Consider the following 16199-nt stretch of genomic DNA (forward strand, 5'->3'; position numbering starts at 1 on the left):
ATATAAACCTTAAGATTGGTCAAAAGATGAAAGGGGAAGATAGAGAAAACCGCATTCATGTGGAATGCTGTAAAGTCTTCCATCAGCTTTGCCTGCCCAAATGCCCAAGAGTTAGAGTAAACAAAAGACTTTTAGACTTTGAAGAAGGTATATATATCCCCAGTGTGACTCAGTTTCTTTACCTGAATAGCTCTACTCTTAGAGGCAAGTAGCCCATTAACTGGAATTAGGAGTATCATCACCCCAACACCTGCTAAGACGGAGGGTCCCAGCTCTGCCCACAGGAAGTAGATAGATAAAGCAATCTGGAGAACATTTGACCACAGCAGATGAATGAAGTTGGTCACATCCATGAGCTTCTGAGCATCCACAGACATCAGGTTCACTGTTTCTCCAATGGTGTACTGCTTCCTGGCCCGGTTGGAAAGGGTCAGCGCCTAAAGATAAAGATTGGAATTGGGAACAATAGACACAACTTTTCCAAGGGGCTCTACCTTCTTGCCTCCCAACCTTATACAGAGTTTTCTCTCATTCTTGACTCCTCTTTCAGGTTATTTCCACCTCCTTGAACCCCTTACCAACCCCACCCCAATATATACATTTCTTTGCTCAGAAAATTCCTTTTCTTTAGTGTCAGTTTAGATGGAATTTGTTCTGAGAAGACTTTCCTGGACTCCTAAGTTTGGGTTAGATACCAGTACCTTCTGTGTACTCCCAGAACATTCGGGGCTTACTTCTGGCATTACATTCATCATACTGAACTGTAATGATGTCATTTTTCTACTTCTCTACCAGACATAAACTCAATGAGAACAAGGGCTACATCTGTTCATTTCACTACCATATCACATGGCAAACAGTAGGGAATCAGATACTGAAGGATGATAGGAAGGGAGGAATCACTTATTGATTCTGGCCTTTTAGATTTGGTTGTGGCAGTGTTACTTGGAGCCATGTTCTCAAAAGGAAGTTGCAGCCATTTCCAAGAAGGACAGAGGTCTCAGAATGAAGAGGAAAGCTGTGCGGTTCATGCTTTTGAAGCAAAATTTGTTTATTGTCAGGAATTTGCAGGCAATATCTAGATGCTGAATCACATAGCAGTGGCTCCTGTTTTCATGTTAGAGAGACCAAAAGATTTATCTCCACAGGTCTGTCACTTACAACAGTGCCTTGCACAAATGCACCCAGCCAAGGGACTTGAGGTGGGGGCACCCAGCCAAGGGACTTGAGGTGGGGGCACTGAAACCAGTTCACAAAAAAAACAAAAAACCACCTGGCATGGGCTACATCTTCCTGGAGGAAGGAGAGCTTTCTAATTCACACAAAAGACAGTATAGACCTTTAGGTGGTCCTAGGGATCCTCCATCCTCTTCCTGGAAGCTCAACTGTCATCTTAATCCACCAAGACATACTTCTTTGGAACATAACAGGATTCTTGGTTATACAGTAAAATGAGGAAAATTCCCCAAAACATTAGGCCATTAAGTTTCTAGAGAAATCAGTCTGTGGCTATGCTTCCTCTCTGATATGGAAAACAAAAACATCCCCCTCCCCAAAACAAACCAAAAAGTCAAACCAACTAATTACCCTTCAAGGTCATCATTTTTCTATTCTCAGTAAATCTCAGTACAGTCGAAAAGGCATTAATTTAGTTCTAATAGCCTTCATCTGAGGGCAATGCCTGGCTATATGATTGTAGGCATTGACCTAAGCCTTATTTCTCTGTAAAATAGAGATAATGCAGTTACTTCACAGGGCCATGAATTGATAATGGATATAAAAAATGTTTCATAACATTTCATAAATGAAGCATTGTCTAGCCATAAGAAATCAGTTTTAAATTCTATTTTAGTAGGAATATTTATTTGACTAAAAGTCTTATTAAGAGTTCCATTTTACAAATTCTTTATGAACTGTAACAGTTGCAAAACTTAGAATATATTTAGGAATGAACCACCATAATTGTAAAAGTGTACATTCATAGAAATGGCTGAGATAGCCTGGTTAGTGACCCGATACGCTGCAAACGAGCAGAAATCCAGTATCTCCAAAGGAAATAAAGGGATTAAAAAATTGGGGGGAAGTCCGAATTCCAGTGTGAGGGTACTCAGGAGGGAGTTCAAAAGACTTGACCAGACTTCTGATCTAAAGACATTTTGGACTCTCTGTCTGGGTCTCTGGACAAGGCAACATCTGTTCAGGGAAGACAATGACACATTGGTTTTAAGAGACAAACGCAAAGGAGAGAACCAGGAACCGTAACAGAAAATCATTATGATAGAAAATGCTAGTGGCACAAGAAAGAGAGGAAGAAAAGGCAATTGGAGTTTAATGTTCTATTCTATAAAAAGTCCTATCTCCTCACATATGAATTTTTTTTTCCTCAGGCTTGTAGTCACTGACAGTAACTATTGTATTTTCATTTCTTTTTATTTATTTTTTATTGAGATAGAATTGATTCTATTTTTCAAGGGACAAAATGAGATTTCACCTTGGTATCTAGGACACGAGGAAAATACAGTTGCTCTGAAAAAGTTAAAGGTTAAATGCAACACAGCAGAAGGAAGGTTAGCAAAATCATCATAAGGAAATGAAAAACTTCCCAAGTCTGCAGAACTCAGTAACCAGAGAGCATGTATTTACAAAATGAAAAAAGGAGTCAGGCAGAGAAGGGGTGGTCAGATGCTAAAGATTAGAAAAAGTAGTCTCTAGGCAACTGGGTCTGGGGAGGTAGAGCCCTGGCCCATAGAGCATTCTAGTCTATGGCAAAATTGTAACAGAGATAAATACACCATGTCTTATGAACCTGGTTTCAAGTAGTATCCATTTTAAATGGTGATTTTAAGAGTTTGCCATTGGTCAGCTTCTTTTCTCATCTTATATTCTTTCCATTATCAGTATATGTGCTGCCAAATTGAATATTCTAATCTTACATTCTTTTCCAAGGTGTTCTCACTTTGTCAAGAGAGCAAGAAGAGAGGGACAGGTACACCAGCCTTCAAGGCTAAAAGGCAGATCCCAGGCAGAGAACGGCTTGCCAGCTTTTCTCTAGAGTGCATCCTCCCCCGTGTCCCCTGAACACGCACAAGCTCTGTGTCCGTGAATCCACTTTTCACAATTTTCAAAGAAAAATCTAAAGGAGATTATCTGGTTAGTTAGAATCGAATGTTAAGATCAGTTTTCATTTCTATCAAAACTTTCCTCAGTCTTGGAATAAATGCTCACACTTAAGGGAATTTTCTTCAGTGAAGTCTAACACAATCCACTTACCTTCTTGTATATGGAAGCCATGATGGTTGTCCGTACGTTTACACCCAACATGAAGCACATTTGAAAGTAGCTCTGAAGGCAGAGAGACTGGATGAGGGCCACAACAAAGAAGAGGACCGAATAGAAATACCCAGTCCACACATACATGTCTGGGTCATTTGCAAAGGAGATCAGCAACCTGCCAAATCAAAACCAAATAAATGAGCCCATCAGGTCTCCAAGGATTCTTCACATTCCTCATGCACAGCCAGCTTCAAAAGTGACCAGAATTGTCCAATGCTGTTGGAAGACCTAGACTTCACAGTTGCATCAGGGCTCTTGCTTTTGCTTGGAGGGCTAGCAGCAAGAGATTAGAGATGATGACCCATGGCTGTGAGCAGGGATAATGAAAGAAACGCTCTTTAGACCTGGTGCTGCATGCAATGCTTTGGCCCAGTCTTCCCCTACTTACCAGGGGGTAGTAGGACATGGATCCAATGTGAGTTCGAACATCCCCTAAAGGAGAATTCATCCTATAGATTCCAGCAGACTACAAAGTCTTGTCATGATTAAACTAAACCTCCCACCAAAGGCTGTGGCTGTAGAGATGGGGTTATAGACACTAGGTATAAGGCTCTGTTGGATTATGCTGCCCACCTCTTGGGCATGCCTCCTCCCAGGTCACTTCTGTTTAACAAGAGTCTCTAACAAGAACCTGGCTTCCTAGGAGGGGAGGGATGTAGGAAAGAGGGAAGCCAAAAGACCTAGTATTTTAGATCTTTAGAACAGCCCTGTGCTTTTCGTGAACTCAACACTGGAAGGTGGAGGAATATTATGAGCATTTTAAACAATGGGAATTTAATAAACTCCTGCCTGCATATCCAAGGGGCAAGCAGGGAGGGGAGTGGCAGAGGAGGCCCTGAAGGACTAGCCAAGGTCCAGGACTCACTTCAGCAGCTGAGGATTCAGGAACGTGAGAAGGTCATACACCAGCTTCAGTAGGAATGATTTCAAGAGTATGACATAGAAAGTTTTGAAGAGACTCTTGACCAACCAGGACTTGGGAAACTTTTCTGTGGTCTCAGACTTCTTTTTTTTCTTTTTAACTTCTTCCTAGGTATAAAACCAAACAACAGTGCTTACACAGTCACGTAGTGTAAACTTTTGTCTCACACTGCATGACTCCAGTGTTAATCCTCTGAATCCCATTGCTTTCTTTGCACAGATTTTGGTCTTCTCACTGCCTGCCACTGTGCACCATTCCAGCTGCCGTCACTGGTTTCCCTCCCCATTCCAATACTCTTGATCTATCTTGGGTGAGAAAACCAGGCCACTAAGCTGGTAAAAATACCATGTTAAAAAATAAATAAAAAATAAAAAACAAAGACCAGACTCTAAGTAGGGGGCCTGCCAGGAAGGGTATGAACATGAGAATTTTTAAGACTTTTTGTTTTTTCTTGCTTGTGGTTGTTGTAGGATGTTATGGGTTGAATTATGTTCCCTCAAAAAATATGCTGTAACTCTAACCACCAGTACCTCAGAATGTGCCTTTATTTGGAAATGGGGCCTTTGCTGATGTAATCAAGTGAGGCTGAAGTTCTTAGGGTGGGCCCTACTCCAGTAGGACTGGTGTCTTTGTAAGAGAAGAGACTCAGACCCAGAGAGAAGATGGTAGTGTGATGACAGAGGTACAGATTGGAGTGATGCATCCATAAACCAAAGAACAGCAAAACTAGAACGTAGAAGAAGGAAGGAAAGTTTCTCCCCTATGGGTTTTGTAAGGAGCGTGGCCCTGCTGCTACTTTTATGTGGGGCTTCTGGCTTCCTCTGTGAAATAGTAAGTTTGTTTTAAGCCATGCAGTTTGAGGTACCATGTTGGGGTAGCCCTGAGAATCTAATACATGGGACATTACTGCTCACTCACCAGCTTCTTCCTCTTCCTGTGATTTGGCCTCTTCATTCTATTCATCAAGCCCCAAATTCAGTTTCTCAGCCTCAGTTTCCAGGTTTTTCTACCAGTGACTTCCTCTTATAATTTTGTCACTGAGATCTCATCTGATCAATCTCTTGCCTGGCCATCTGCCCCAGGCTCCCTCCCAGCTTCTCCTCTTGCCCCTCGACCATCTATCCTCCCGGCAGCAGCCCAGATGCATTTTTAAAATATAAATCTGATCACATTACTTTTCTGTTCAAAACCTTCCATTAAACCCAGACTCCTTACCATGGTCCACAAGGGTCTACACAGCACAGGCCCTGCCTGCTGCCCTGAGTTCATCTCACCCCCTACTCAGCCTCTTTCTCCAGGCCCCGGGACCTTCTTGCAGTTCTCCATACAAACTGAACGTGTTCCCCTCAGCCTCACACTCCTGCTCCATTGGTCTGGATTATACCTCCTTCTGATGGTCCCACAGGTGGACTTTTCTCAGACTTTGGGTCTCTGCTCAAGTGTCACCTCCTCTGAAAAGTCTCTCCTACCATCCTAAAGTTACTTCATGCAAAACATGAACATGTTTTATTTATTCTTAATATCATTTGTTAGTCTCAGAGTAACATGTATTGGCTTATTATTTATTTTCCAGCTCTATAAAGAGGACTCCTTCAGGCTATTCCTTGTACCCAGTGCCCAGAATATTCTCTGACAATTGATACTTGGTACTTGAGTGAATAAATAAGTGAATTAACTGCTAATGCTAAAGCCCACCAAATTGCAAATTCTGGCAATGCTAAGGTGTTGGGTTTTTTCTATTTTTAAAGACATATTATAGAAAATTTCAAATATGCCCAAAAGGAGAAAGAATAGCACATTTTACTGAAATGTACCCATCACAAAGGTATTACTAATGTTATGAATACTACACATAATATAAAATGCACTGCAATGTATAAAGTGCTATCAAAATGTCAGGACAGAATCACTAGGACACTGATATTGTCTTGCCTGAAACACAGAGAACTTTCACACAGACATCATGGGAAAGTTACCAGAACAAGGATATCTTGGCTTTGACTCTGATTCTTGTTCAAGTCATGCAGCCTTTCTCCAGACTTCCCCTGGGTGTTCCTCTGTTGCTGTTTCTGGAGGGTCTTTCTGGCCTTCTGCAGCTCTTCTACCATATATTTTTCAAACTTGCTGACCAGTGCCTTGGTTGTAATCTGTTCATCAACATCCCACACATCTTCCAGTGTCAGAGGTTGCTTGTAGCCTTTCATAACAATGCTGGAACCAGAGTGACCCACAGGCTGAGACCCTACAGGCTGGGTCGGGGCAGTGCCCTTGCTGCTTCTGTTAAAACCACCCCCCACCCCCAACCCGCAGTTCTGAGATGGAGGGACAGAGGATGGGAGGAGGCCCACTACTCCATCTCCTGGCCCTTCAAACTTGACAGAGTTGTAGGAAGGGCAGGAAACGGATGGGACAGATGATGGAATGTAGAATCAGACAAGAAGGGAAGAGGAGCAGCACTACTGAATTAAAAGCCAGAAGGGCATCACCTCCTCCTCCTCCAACTTCCTCAAACACTGGCTGCCTCTCTGGCATCTCCCTGAGGGGCCTTCACAATGCCCTTCAGGAACCAAGCAGCCCTAGAAGCCTCCTCTGTGCTATCTCTCTACATCAGGGCCCATCAACCTGGTATTTGAGAATATGGATACAAAATATATTACATCTTTATTTTCACTAAGCTTCTCACTGAAAGTTAGTTTTTCTTTAAAACATGAATGGTGGCAACCAAACAGTTGTAAACAAGAGTGCCTGTTCCTTTGACACTGAGAGACATCACAGTGTTTTCATGGTGTGTGTACACTCATTGCTACTTGGAGATTGTGGTCATTGTTCACCTCATCACTAGATCTTGTTATTTAACACATTCATAAAGAAGCACTTGTGTTATTTTATCACAAGTTTTTAAAAATATTTAACTGATCATATTTCAATATATTTGGTTTCCTTTGTAACCCTGTACCTTTTTCTTTATGTGTTGAAAACATTATATCTGAGAAGGCATCCCTAGACATTACCAGCCTGCACAGGGGCCCATGGAACTACAAAGGCCAAGAATGCTGGCCGCAGATCCTTTGATAATAGCCCAGGCCAGCTAGTTCATCCCTTACCCTCCAGATCGTGCCACACTGCCTGCCACCAAATGTCCCTTTTCTTGTCGTTCTGCCTCTTTTTTTTTTCTAACATCCTTCCTTTTCTCTATGGAACCCCCAGGCCACCATAAGCAAATCCCCCTCCATCGTCTCCTCCACATGCCACTCTGAAATAAATAGATCTATTAAGTCAACATTCTCGGACTCTAAGTAGAGGAGAAATGGAGGCCTCAGGAAGCATTTATATTTTATTTATTTTTGATAGTCATACTGAGAGAGAGAGAGAGGGGCAGAGACACAGGCAGAGGGAGAAGCAGGCTCCATGCACCGGGAGCCCGACGTGGGATTCGATCCCGGGTCTCCAGGATCGCGCCCTGGGCCAAAGGCAGGCGCCAAACCGCTGCGCCACCCAGGGATCCCAGGAAGCATTTTTTAAATTAAGATTTCCAGGGATGCCTGGGTGGTTCAGTTGCTGAAGTGTCTCCCTTTGGTTCAGGTCATGATCTCGGGGTCCTGGGATTGAGTCTTGCATCATGCTTCCTGCTCAGTGAGGAGTCTGCTTCTCCTTCTCCCCCTCCGCCCCTTCCCCCTGCTCATGCTGTCTCTCTCTCAAAATATTTTTAAAAATTAAATTAAGTGAAGATTTACATCATTTTCAGAAGAATGAGGGGTAGGGATATGGATAGCCCACACCAGGCATTTCCTACCTGTCATACCAACTAAACGTAATGCTACTCAGAAATGAGGCCGTGAATGATGGATTCTGCAAGACACACACACACACACAAATCGAAAAGTAAATAAATTTGAAACAGGAACTTTGTGGGACTAAAATCAGAATGTGTATAATTCATGTGTATAATTATATTTTATATATTTCTGATTTTTCTAGATATGTTATGCTAAAAAGTAGACATAATACTGAGGTATATTGGACAACAAATGTTTATCTGGAGACCCTAAAGTCACCAGTAAAAATCCAATTTTCTGCATAGGTACATGAATGAATTGTCTATGCTGAGGATTGGTGGGCCAGCGTAAAAGTATTTCCATACTCATAAAAGAGTATTTCCCTATGCTAGCCACTTTCTGTTTCTTTAAGCCACAGATGGTCTACATGGCTATATTCCAGGCTTGTAGGAACTCCATGAGGCCTTAGCATCTCAAAGTTACATGTGTCAAGGCAATGTCCAGTTAAATAATACATGAGGTGGGCATATTTAGAGTCTCACATTTGAGGAGGCATCTTTTTCTGAAAATGCTGATAGGATCAGGACCAGGATCTGTAGTGCATAGCCGATGAAGAACAGGCAGGAGTAAGCCAAGTTAGAATTGCTGTCCTATGGGGAAGAAAAAAACAAAAACAAAAAATAGAGAAAATGAGCCTTTTTCTAAATTAAGTCTAAATGGCCTATGGTAGGTCAATGCTTGTGATTAAAGCCTATCATAAAATCCCCTAAACATAATTATCCCAGAGTTCAACTGACTCCATGTCACTTACTCTTAGAAGTTGCTCAACAATACCTCCTCATGTCACTCTCTCTTTCCTCCTTACCTTTAAGAGTGTCCGGATCAGAGTCTGAAATTGGAAACTACCACAGAGTATTGAGAGAATCCAGAATAGGGACAGGAACCAAGAATCCTTCTGTACACACCATCGCCTGCTGTATTGGATCAGCAAAACCAGGAGCTAGAGAGAAAGTCACATCAAGTTCCAAAAAATATCATTACTAACCAAGGACAAGAGGCAAGAAAAATGCCAGAGAGACAGAAGAATGGTGGGTTGATTAGTTATATCAAGCTCCTTTAGAAGGCTGGCCAAGCAGACAATACAAATGCCAAATTGTAGACATCCTCCCTGATACAATCTAATTTCTTCTTTTAGGATATCCATTTTCCCTGGGACCCTCTTCCCCACCCCATCTCTATTCACTACACTTGGGTGGGGAGTTAGCCAAGAACATAGTAGGTCACCTTTTGCGTTTAATGGAGTTACCCTGGGAGCCAGAAAAGTCTTTTCAAGACCCAAGGGAATTAATTTCAGGTACTATAGCAGTCCCCCTGGGAGGTAATTTCTGTTGGACAGGTCCAAGTTGTCTATATGATTTTCTAATAATATCAAACTAAGCAATAGAACTTGCCTTGTAACATCTCACTTAAATATAACTAAATGTTGGTTTCCTAGACCCAGTGATACTTAGAAAATTATTTTACATCAATAAACTTGACTTTCATGTGTATAATTATATTTTATATATTTATTATTTTAACTTTCCAAGTACTGTTTACTTTACTGAAGTCTGGAGGCAGGGAAAGGGTGTATAAATGTTTGGCACACCAAGCCTAGGAGTGCATGTTGACAATGGTGACACACAGAGCTAGGGTGCTGAGGGCCAGCAGGCCTGGCCTGTCACCATTGCTCGGCCAGCTGTGCTGTCCAGCTGCCCAGGGAACAGAGGTGGATGAAGGTCTCCATAACGGAGGCCTCATGGACGTTAAAGAACATCAGTAGGAATATTGCTGGCTGAGAAGTACAGTATAGGTTGTAGCATGTTATCATCCAGACCTGGGCATATGAGATGATGTAATGAACCAGGCCGATGTTGGTTTCCAGGCTCTTTTGGATGTACTTCCAGTCAAACTCAATGCCCTGGGCTCCAACTCAGAGGGGATGCAGTGGGACATAATGAGCTTGGCGGTGGCCCAGCCCAAGGCAGAACCATGATCTTATACTCTCCTTTGCGCACATTCCAGGACCTGACAAGGTTTAGGCCTACCAGAACTGCCGCATCCATGCTGACCTTCATAACACCCCAAGAAAGTCAAAAATGCTGCCTTGCCAGGTAGGAAAAAAAGTGGTCAGGAACAGCATCTTGCACAGCTGCATGAAGAGGTAGGTGACCCTGGCCTGTGCACCTTTCTAGAAGGCATTGTACTCAGACAGGGCCCTGTCTTTGTAGGTGATGAAGTAGGGGAAGTAGGCCAGGGTGAAGTCATTCCCAAAGTGGAATAGGGTCACGGCGCCAACCTCCTGGGCCCACCAGAGTGCAGGTCTCTGTCTCAGCTGGCCTGGCACCCATTCATGTGTAATATTAGATGGAAATATAGGAGGGTGTAAGATATATATCTTATAGTCTTATATATATCTTGTCTTTTATAGTCATCAAAGCTAGTAATTACACTAGGGAGAAAGATGTAGAAGTTAGTGTTCAAAAGAATATACAAAACTAAAATTTGATTAAACCTCATGACAACCACTACTACATTACAACTTTGCCTCATCACAAGACCCTCAAAAAAGGTATATAAACTTAGTTTTATTTGAAAAGAGTACCTTTTAACTAGATAACTATGAGTAGGAAGATGATACACAGGGCAGGAGTGGGGTAGGCCTTACCCATGTGCCCAGGTAAAGGCTTGGATTGGTGTATCTAATGGCAGGGACTGTGGCTTCTCCAGAGTCTTCTGTGATTACAAGGCCCAGCTCTATGGCTGCTAGAATAAGAAGAAACCCAACAAGCACCTGAGAAGGAAAAAGATCATGGTTAAGAGAATATCATGCTTTAGAATAGAATGGTCTTGATAATAGAAAATACGAATGGTGTGAAGGGATTCAGAGGACACAAATGCTTCTGGCATCAACAAATACATGTAGTTTAACCAATGGAATGAAGTTCAATGTATACTAGGATAGGTTTTTGAGGAATGCTGAATGAGTATATTTAAAATATGTTCACAAAGTTATATACAGTAACATGTCTATTTTAAAAGTAAGTGACATGAACAGACAATTCATAAATATGCTCAACAAATGAAAAACAGCAGTTGCGTTAGTACTTCTAGAAATACAAAGTGGGCACCTGGGTGGCTCAGTTGGTTAAGTGTCTGCCTTCAATTCAAGTCATGATCTCAGGGTCCTGGTCCTCTCTCTGTGTCTCCCTTTCCCCTTTCCTCCTGCCCCACACCCCTGCTTATGCTCTATCTTGAAAGAAAGAAAGAAAGAAAGAAAGAAAGAAAGAAAGAAAGAAAGAAAGAAAAGAAAGAAAAGAAAGAAAAGAAAGAAATGCAAAGTAAAACAATAGTACGCCATTTTTATATATAAAAGAAAAATATGTTATACTCAGTGCTGGCAAGGGTGCAGGGACATGAACTTTAACACACTTTTGATGAGAATATAAATTGGCAAAAAGCTTCCTAAGCTATAAAAATTTTCAAAATTTTTATAGGTTTCAAAAGCCTTAACTGCTCATATTCTTTGATATAGTAATTCCACTCCTAGGAAGCTAATTCTAAGGGAACTCTGAATTTCAGGAAATACTTCTACACAGAATTTTTTTTTAATTTGTTCATGAGAGAGAGGCAGAGAAATAGGCAGAGGGAAAAGCAGGCTTTGTGCAGGGAGCCCAATGCGGGACTCAATCTCAGGACCCGGGGATTGTGACCTGAGCCAAAGGCAGACACTCCACCATTGAGCCACCCAAGTGCCCTGATTATGCACAGAATGTTAACTAGAGTCTCCATTTTAGTAGTTAAAGTATTTATAAAACCTAAAATAACCCAAAGAAGTGGTGGAGAGGTTTGTTGGGAGGAATTAATGTTGCAAGAGTTAATAAAATAAGTTATGATATCCTCCTGTGATGAGCTATTATGTAGCTGTCAGAAGGTAGAGGAGGGTCAGTAATGTATCCTCCAGGCTGTGAAGGTGCTTTCACATGGAAAAATGAAGCAAATCATTCTATACCATTTACATGGTTTTATTCAGTCAACTTATCCACAGCGGTAATCAGGTAGGTGGACAGATGGACAACAGAGGGCATATGCAGCTATTCTCCACCCTAAATTCCCCCATCCATTTCCCACAGCCATCCAGACCTTAATCTCCAGCTTTTATAGAGTGAGGGGCATGTTGGTGAGGTCATATGAGAGTTATCTAAAGTGATACCATCTGTGCACTAGAAGGGCCTTCTATTAGTTACCTAAAGTGTCCAGAGGGGAGAACAAATGAAGGGCCAAAGATGGAATCAGTGTTGTCAGCACTGCTACACTCCATCCCCAACATTTTATGGCCTGCACAATCTTTACACACCATTCACAATGAGCCGAGAGCCAGATAGCAGGAGGGACTTGCATTCCTATACCAGAGCAGCTATACAGACAGCAACACATGATCCCCCAGACCTGGTAAAGAGGTCCTTTCCTCAGACCCCACAGATGAAGCAACTGTGAACTTCAACGTTAAGAGGTAGCCCATGACAGGTAAACATTTCCTGATACAACAGGAAGGAACATCTGCAAAACCCATAAGAAATGCTTTATGGGCAACAGACATGGCAAATCTTATTTTGGCAATAACACAGTAGCTGTCCAGCCCCATGAGCCAATACCACCCCTGGCTTTTCATCATTCCTTATTCTGGAGAGATAGGAGTAATAATCACTCTATCTTCTTCCTGTTGAAAAGGAGCATAGATCAGGATTTGAAGAATGAAACAGCCTTGTGTCCAATTAAACATATTCCCTAGTAGTAAGTTGAGCTCCCATCCTTCATAGAGCTACTATTTTGGAACTTTCATGGGTCTTCTTAGCATCTTATTCTACATTTCACATCGAAATCCTTTAGGTCAGTTCAGTTACACAGTGAGTGGTGTCATTTCAGGAGGTGGTCCTGCAGGTGGGTTTTAAAATCAGGTGCATAGTGTGCAAGCAATCAGGTAGAGAATTAGCCAGCTATACTAGGAAACGAGAAGAATTCAGAATCCAGGCTAGTTTTGTAGGTAAACTGCAAACCGGGACAATTATTCAGAATTAATCCAAGGACAGTTAATCAGAACTAGAATCTAATAGCCCTAAAAGTATGTTACTGAAACATTTCTTTCCTAAAGTCACCCTCAAAGGCAGCAAGACTTATTTAGAAAATAAGCCCAGTTTTAACAAATTTGGCCTATTTACATAAGTGCGGCAAGAATAGTGGTGGGCTATTTAAGTTCTTTTAAATTTGGTTTGCTGGAACTATTTTTTTTTTTAAGATGTTATGTATTCGTTTGAGAGATAGAAGGGAGAGCAGGAGGGAATAAGAGAGAATCTGAAGCAGACTCCACACTGAGTGCAGAGCTCAACTTGGCACTCGCTCCATAACCATGAGCTCATGGCCCGAACTGAAACCAATGGTTAGGTGTTTAAACCGACCAAGCCACCCAGGTGCTTCTGCTGGAACTTCTCACAAGGAATTTCAGATTGTGCCTTTAACAGCCTTTCAAGGCCCAGAGCCAAGTCAAATACTTGCTATTAACTCCTTTGCAATGCCTATAGATTTGGGTTACTTCCTCTCTTCCTGAGGCCCCTAAAACATCGTGAACCTGCCAGGAAGTGACCTCTTTACTTACCTGGTAAGGCTCCCAGAACCCCTATATGGAAGGTACCAGGCTGATTTTTCCCCCTAACAGTCATTCATTGGCTCCCTAGAGTCAATCTTAGTTCCTTCAAGCTGTCTGGTCACACCTAAGTCTATGCAGATCTCTCTTAAATATGCACTCAAGACCTTGGTAATACAACCAATGATTCCAATGCTGTCATGTTACAAGGAAAACATTCTTACTAAACTTCTATAAATAACTATAATTGATATCCCTTATGACAGTTTCTTCTAGTTTCACTTAAGTCAGCCACCATAGCAGCTTCTATAGCATTGGGTTGGTTAATCACAGGGGCAAGGACAGACACTAAAGTCCTATACTGTGCCCTCAGGGGTCTTTTAGTCTCCCAGTATCCCACAGTGGTAACACCCAAGCTGCCACCCTCTGTGGCCCTTTTGCTTAAAGTGGCTCCTTAGCTCCACTAATTTAGTTACAGAATATTCTCTCACAGTCACTTTCTGACTAGTGGCAATTTCTTCTTGGTCATCCCCAGTACATTGTTTTCTTTGTTTTTTGTTTTTTGTTTTTATGACTACTATATGGACAATTCAGAAAAAACAAAAACCCCTTTAAAGTGATGGAAATGAAACCTAGTAACTCACTGAAATGGATGGATAGACTTGCATTTAAAAGCTTGTGGGGGGATGCTCAGAGGTTGAGCGTCTGCCTTCGGCTCAGGGCGTGATCCCAGGATCCAGGATCAAGTCCCACATCGGGCTCCTTGAGAGGAGCTTACCTGCCTATTTCTCTGCCTCTCTCTGTGCGTCTCTCACGAATAAATAAATAAATCTTAAAAAAAAAAAAAAAGCTTATAGAAAACTTAGGGTGCCTTGATGGCTCAGTCGGTTAAGCATTCAGACTCCTGATTTTGGCTTAGCTCATGATCTCAGGGTCCTGAGATCAAGCCACATATCATCTCTGTGCTGAGTGTGGAGTCTGCTTAAGAGTCTCTCTCCCCCTCTTTTTGCCTGTGCCCCTCCCCCTCCTCAAAAAAAAAGTTTATGGTAAAAACTTACTCCAGAGATCCCAAGTTTTAGGGGACCAATTTTCTTAAGATAGAATAGTTCTTACTTTAGTGCATGCTAATCTGTGCCCATGCACCTTTGCCATCTTAATTTCTAAACGTTCCTTCTTACTCTGAATTCTTCCAGACATAATGTCTGTATTTGAGGCACATGTGGCTCATTCACCTTTTTCCAAAGCCAATGCTTCTCTGGTCTGTTCCAATTCTCTCATTTGGAATTCCCATTCCACGGCCTATTGTAAGGCACAGATCAATGGCCAAGCTACCATGGGGATAGCTCATTCACTTTCTCCACTTCCTTGTCCCCACCTTTGCAAATAGGATAGCTGGCACTCCCTGAGGCATTTTCCTCACCACTGAGGATAGGATAGTTAACACTCCCTAGGTTGCTTGGGCAACCCCGTACTTACACACTGGTCCAAGTTGCTCAAAAACCTGGCCAAAGCCCCCCATGTGTAGATAGCTGGCCAACCTGGGCTTTCCCCCACCAACAACGGGCTCTCCCCTGGCACAGCCCCTTTACCACTGAGCCACCCAGACGTCCTTTTTTATATCATCTTAAGTGAAAAGCATAGGCTGCAAAATTGTATATGCAAAGAGTTTAATTATGTTTTAAAAATATGCATAAAAGGGACCCCTGGGTGGCTCAGCGGTTTAGCGCCTGCCTTTGGCCCAGGGCGCGACCCTGGAGTCCTGCGATCGAATCCTGCATCAGGCTCCCGGCATAGAGCCTGCTTCTCCCTCTGCCTGTGTCTCTGCCTCTCTCTCTTTCTATGTCTATCATGAATAAATAAATAAAATCTTAAAAAAGTAAAATATGCATAGAAAAAGGCACCAGTTTCCAGTTCAAGATACCAGATTTAGTATACTTGTTTATCTCCCATCCCTCTCCACCTCATTGAACTGCTGGTAAAGAGGTACCCAAGTAATAAATCCATAATAGCACTGAGAATATGAACAGAGAAGGGCAAGCTCAGTAGACTGGGAAAGTTTTAGAAGACAAAGAGTAAGCATGTCAATAGTGACAGGGAAAAAGAGTAGAGAAAACCATGGCCCAAAACCCAGAAGGAAAGGCATCAGGGAAAGGGGAACCTGAAATAGACATTACTGGTTGCTGTGTTTGTTATCACCCGTCTGTCCCAGACTCACCTTCCAACCTCGTCCCTTCAAGACTAGAGTGGTAACAGTTGGCTGCTGAGCCAGATCCCCTTGTAAATACAACCTTCTCACATTATCCTATTTGGCCTCAGCTGTTTCCTGTTGTGACCCTGATAGGTAGAGTTGCCTATTCAAAGCCAGTCTCTTCTTGCTAACAGAACCCCTCTCCTCTTTTGTAAATTATCTACCCTACTCAGCTCAGCCATATGCTCAGGTGGGAGCTGGACCCATCTCCAACCCCATGAGGTGGATTAAAACCAATCA

General features: G+C 42.3%; 1 protein-coding gene and 1 pseudogene across 2 annotated transcripts in view; both read right to left on the reverse strand.

The window, feature by feature from the left end:
• The window catches only part of ABCC2 (ATP binding cassette subfamily C member 2), a 63677-nt gene that overhangs the window by 37140 nt on the left and 10338 nt on the right, over positions 1-16199 (reverse strand). The window contains exons 3-10 of one of the 2 annotated variants that reach the window (XM_041743112.1): positions 10739-10864; positions 8897-9031; positions 8574-8681; positions 8049-8104; positions 6232-6466; positions 4199-4362; positions 3271-3448; positions 183-437 (exon numbers count right to left, since the gene is read on the reverse strand). In XM_041743112.1, coding sequence (XP_041599046.1) covers positions 183-437; positions 3271-3448; positions 4199-4362; positions 6232-6466; positions 8049-8104; positions 8574-8681; positions 8897-9031; positions 10739-10864 — 1257 coding nt within the window. Of the gene's footprint in view, positions 1-182; positions 438-3270; positions 3449-4198; positions 4363-6231; positions 6467-8048; positions 8105-8573; positions 8682-8896; positions 9032-10738; positions 10865-16199 lie in introns of those variants that run through there. The other variant, XM_041743113.1, reaches the window with a different exon arrangement.
• LOC121484216 lies at positions 9043-10721 on the reverse strand (annotated as a pseudogene).

This window comes from Vulpes lagopus, chromosome 2, assembly GCF_018345385.1.
Source record: "Vulpes lagopus strain Blue_001 chromosome 2, ASM1834538v1, whole genome shotgun sequence".
Classification (NCBI taxonomy): domain Eukaryota; kingdom Metazoa; phylum Chordata; class Mammalia; order Carnivora; family Canidae; genus Vulpes; species Vulpes lagopus.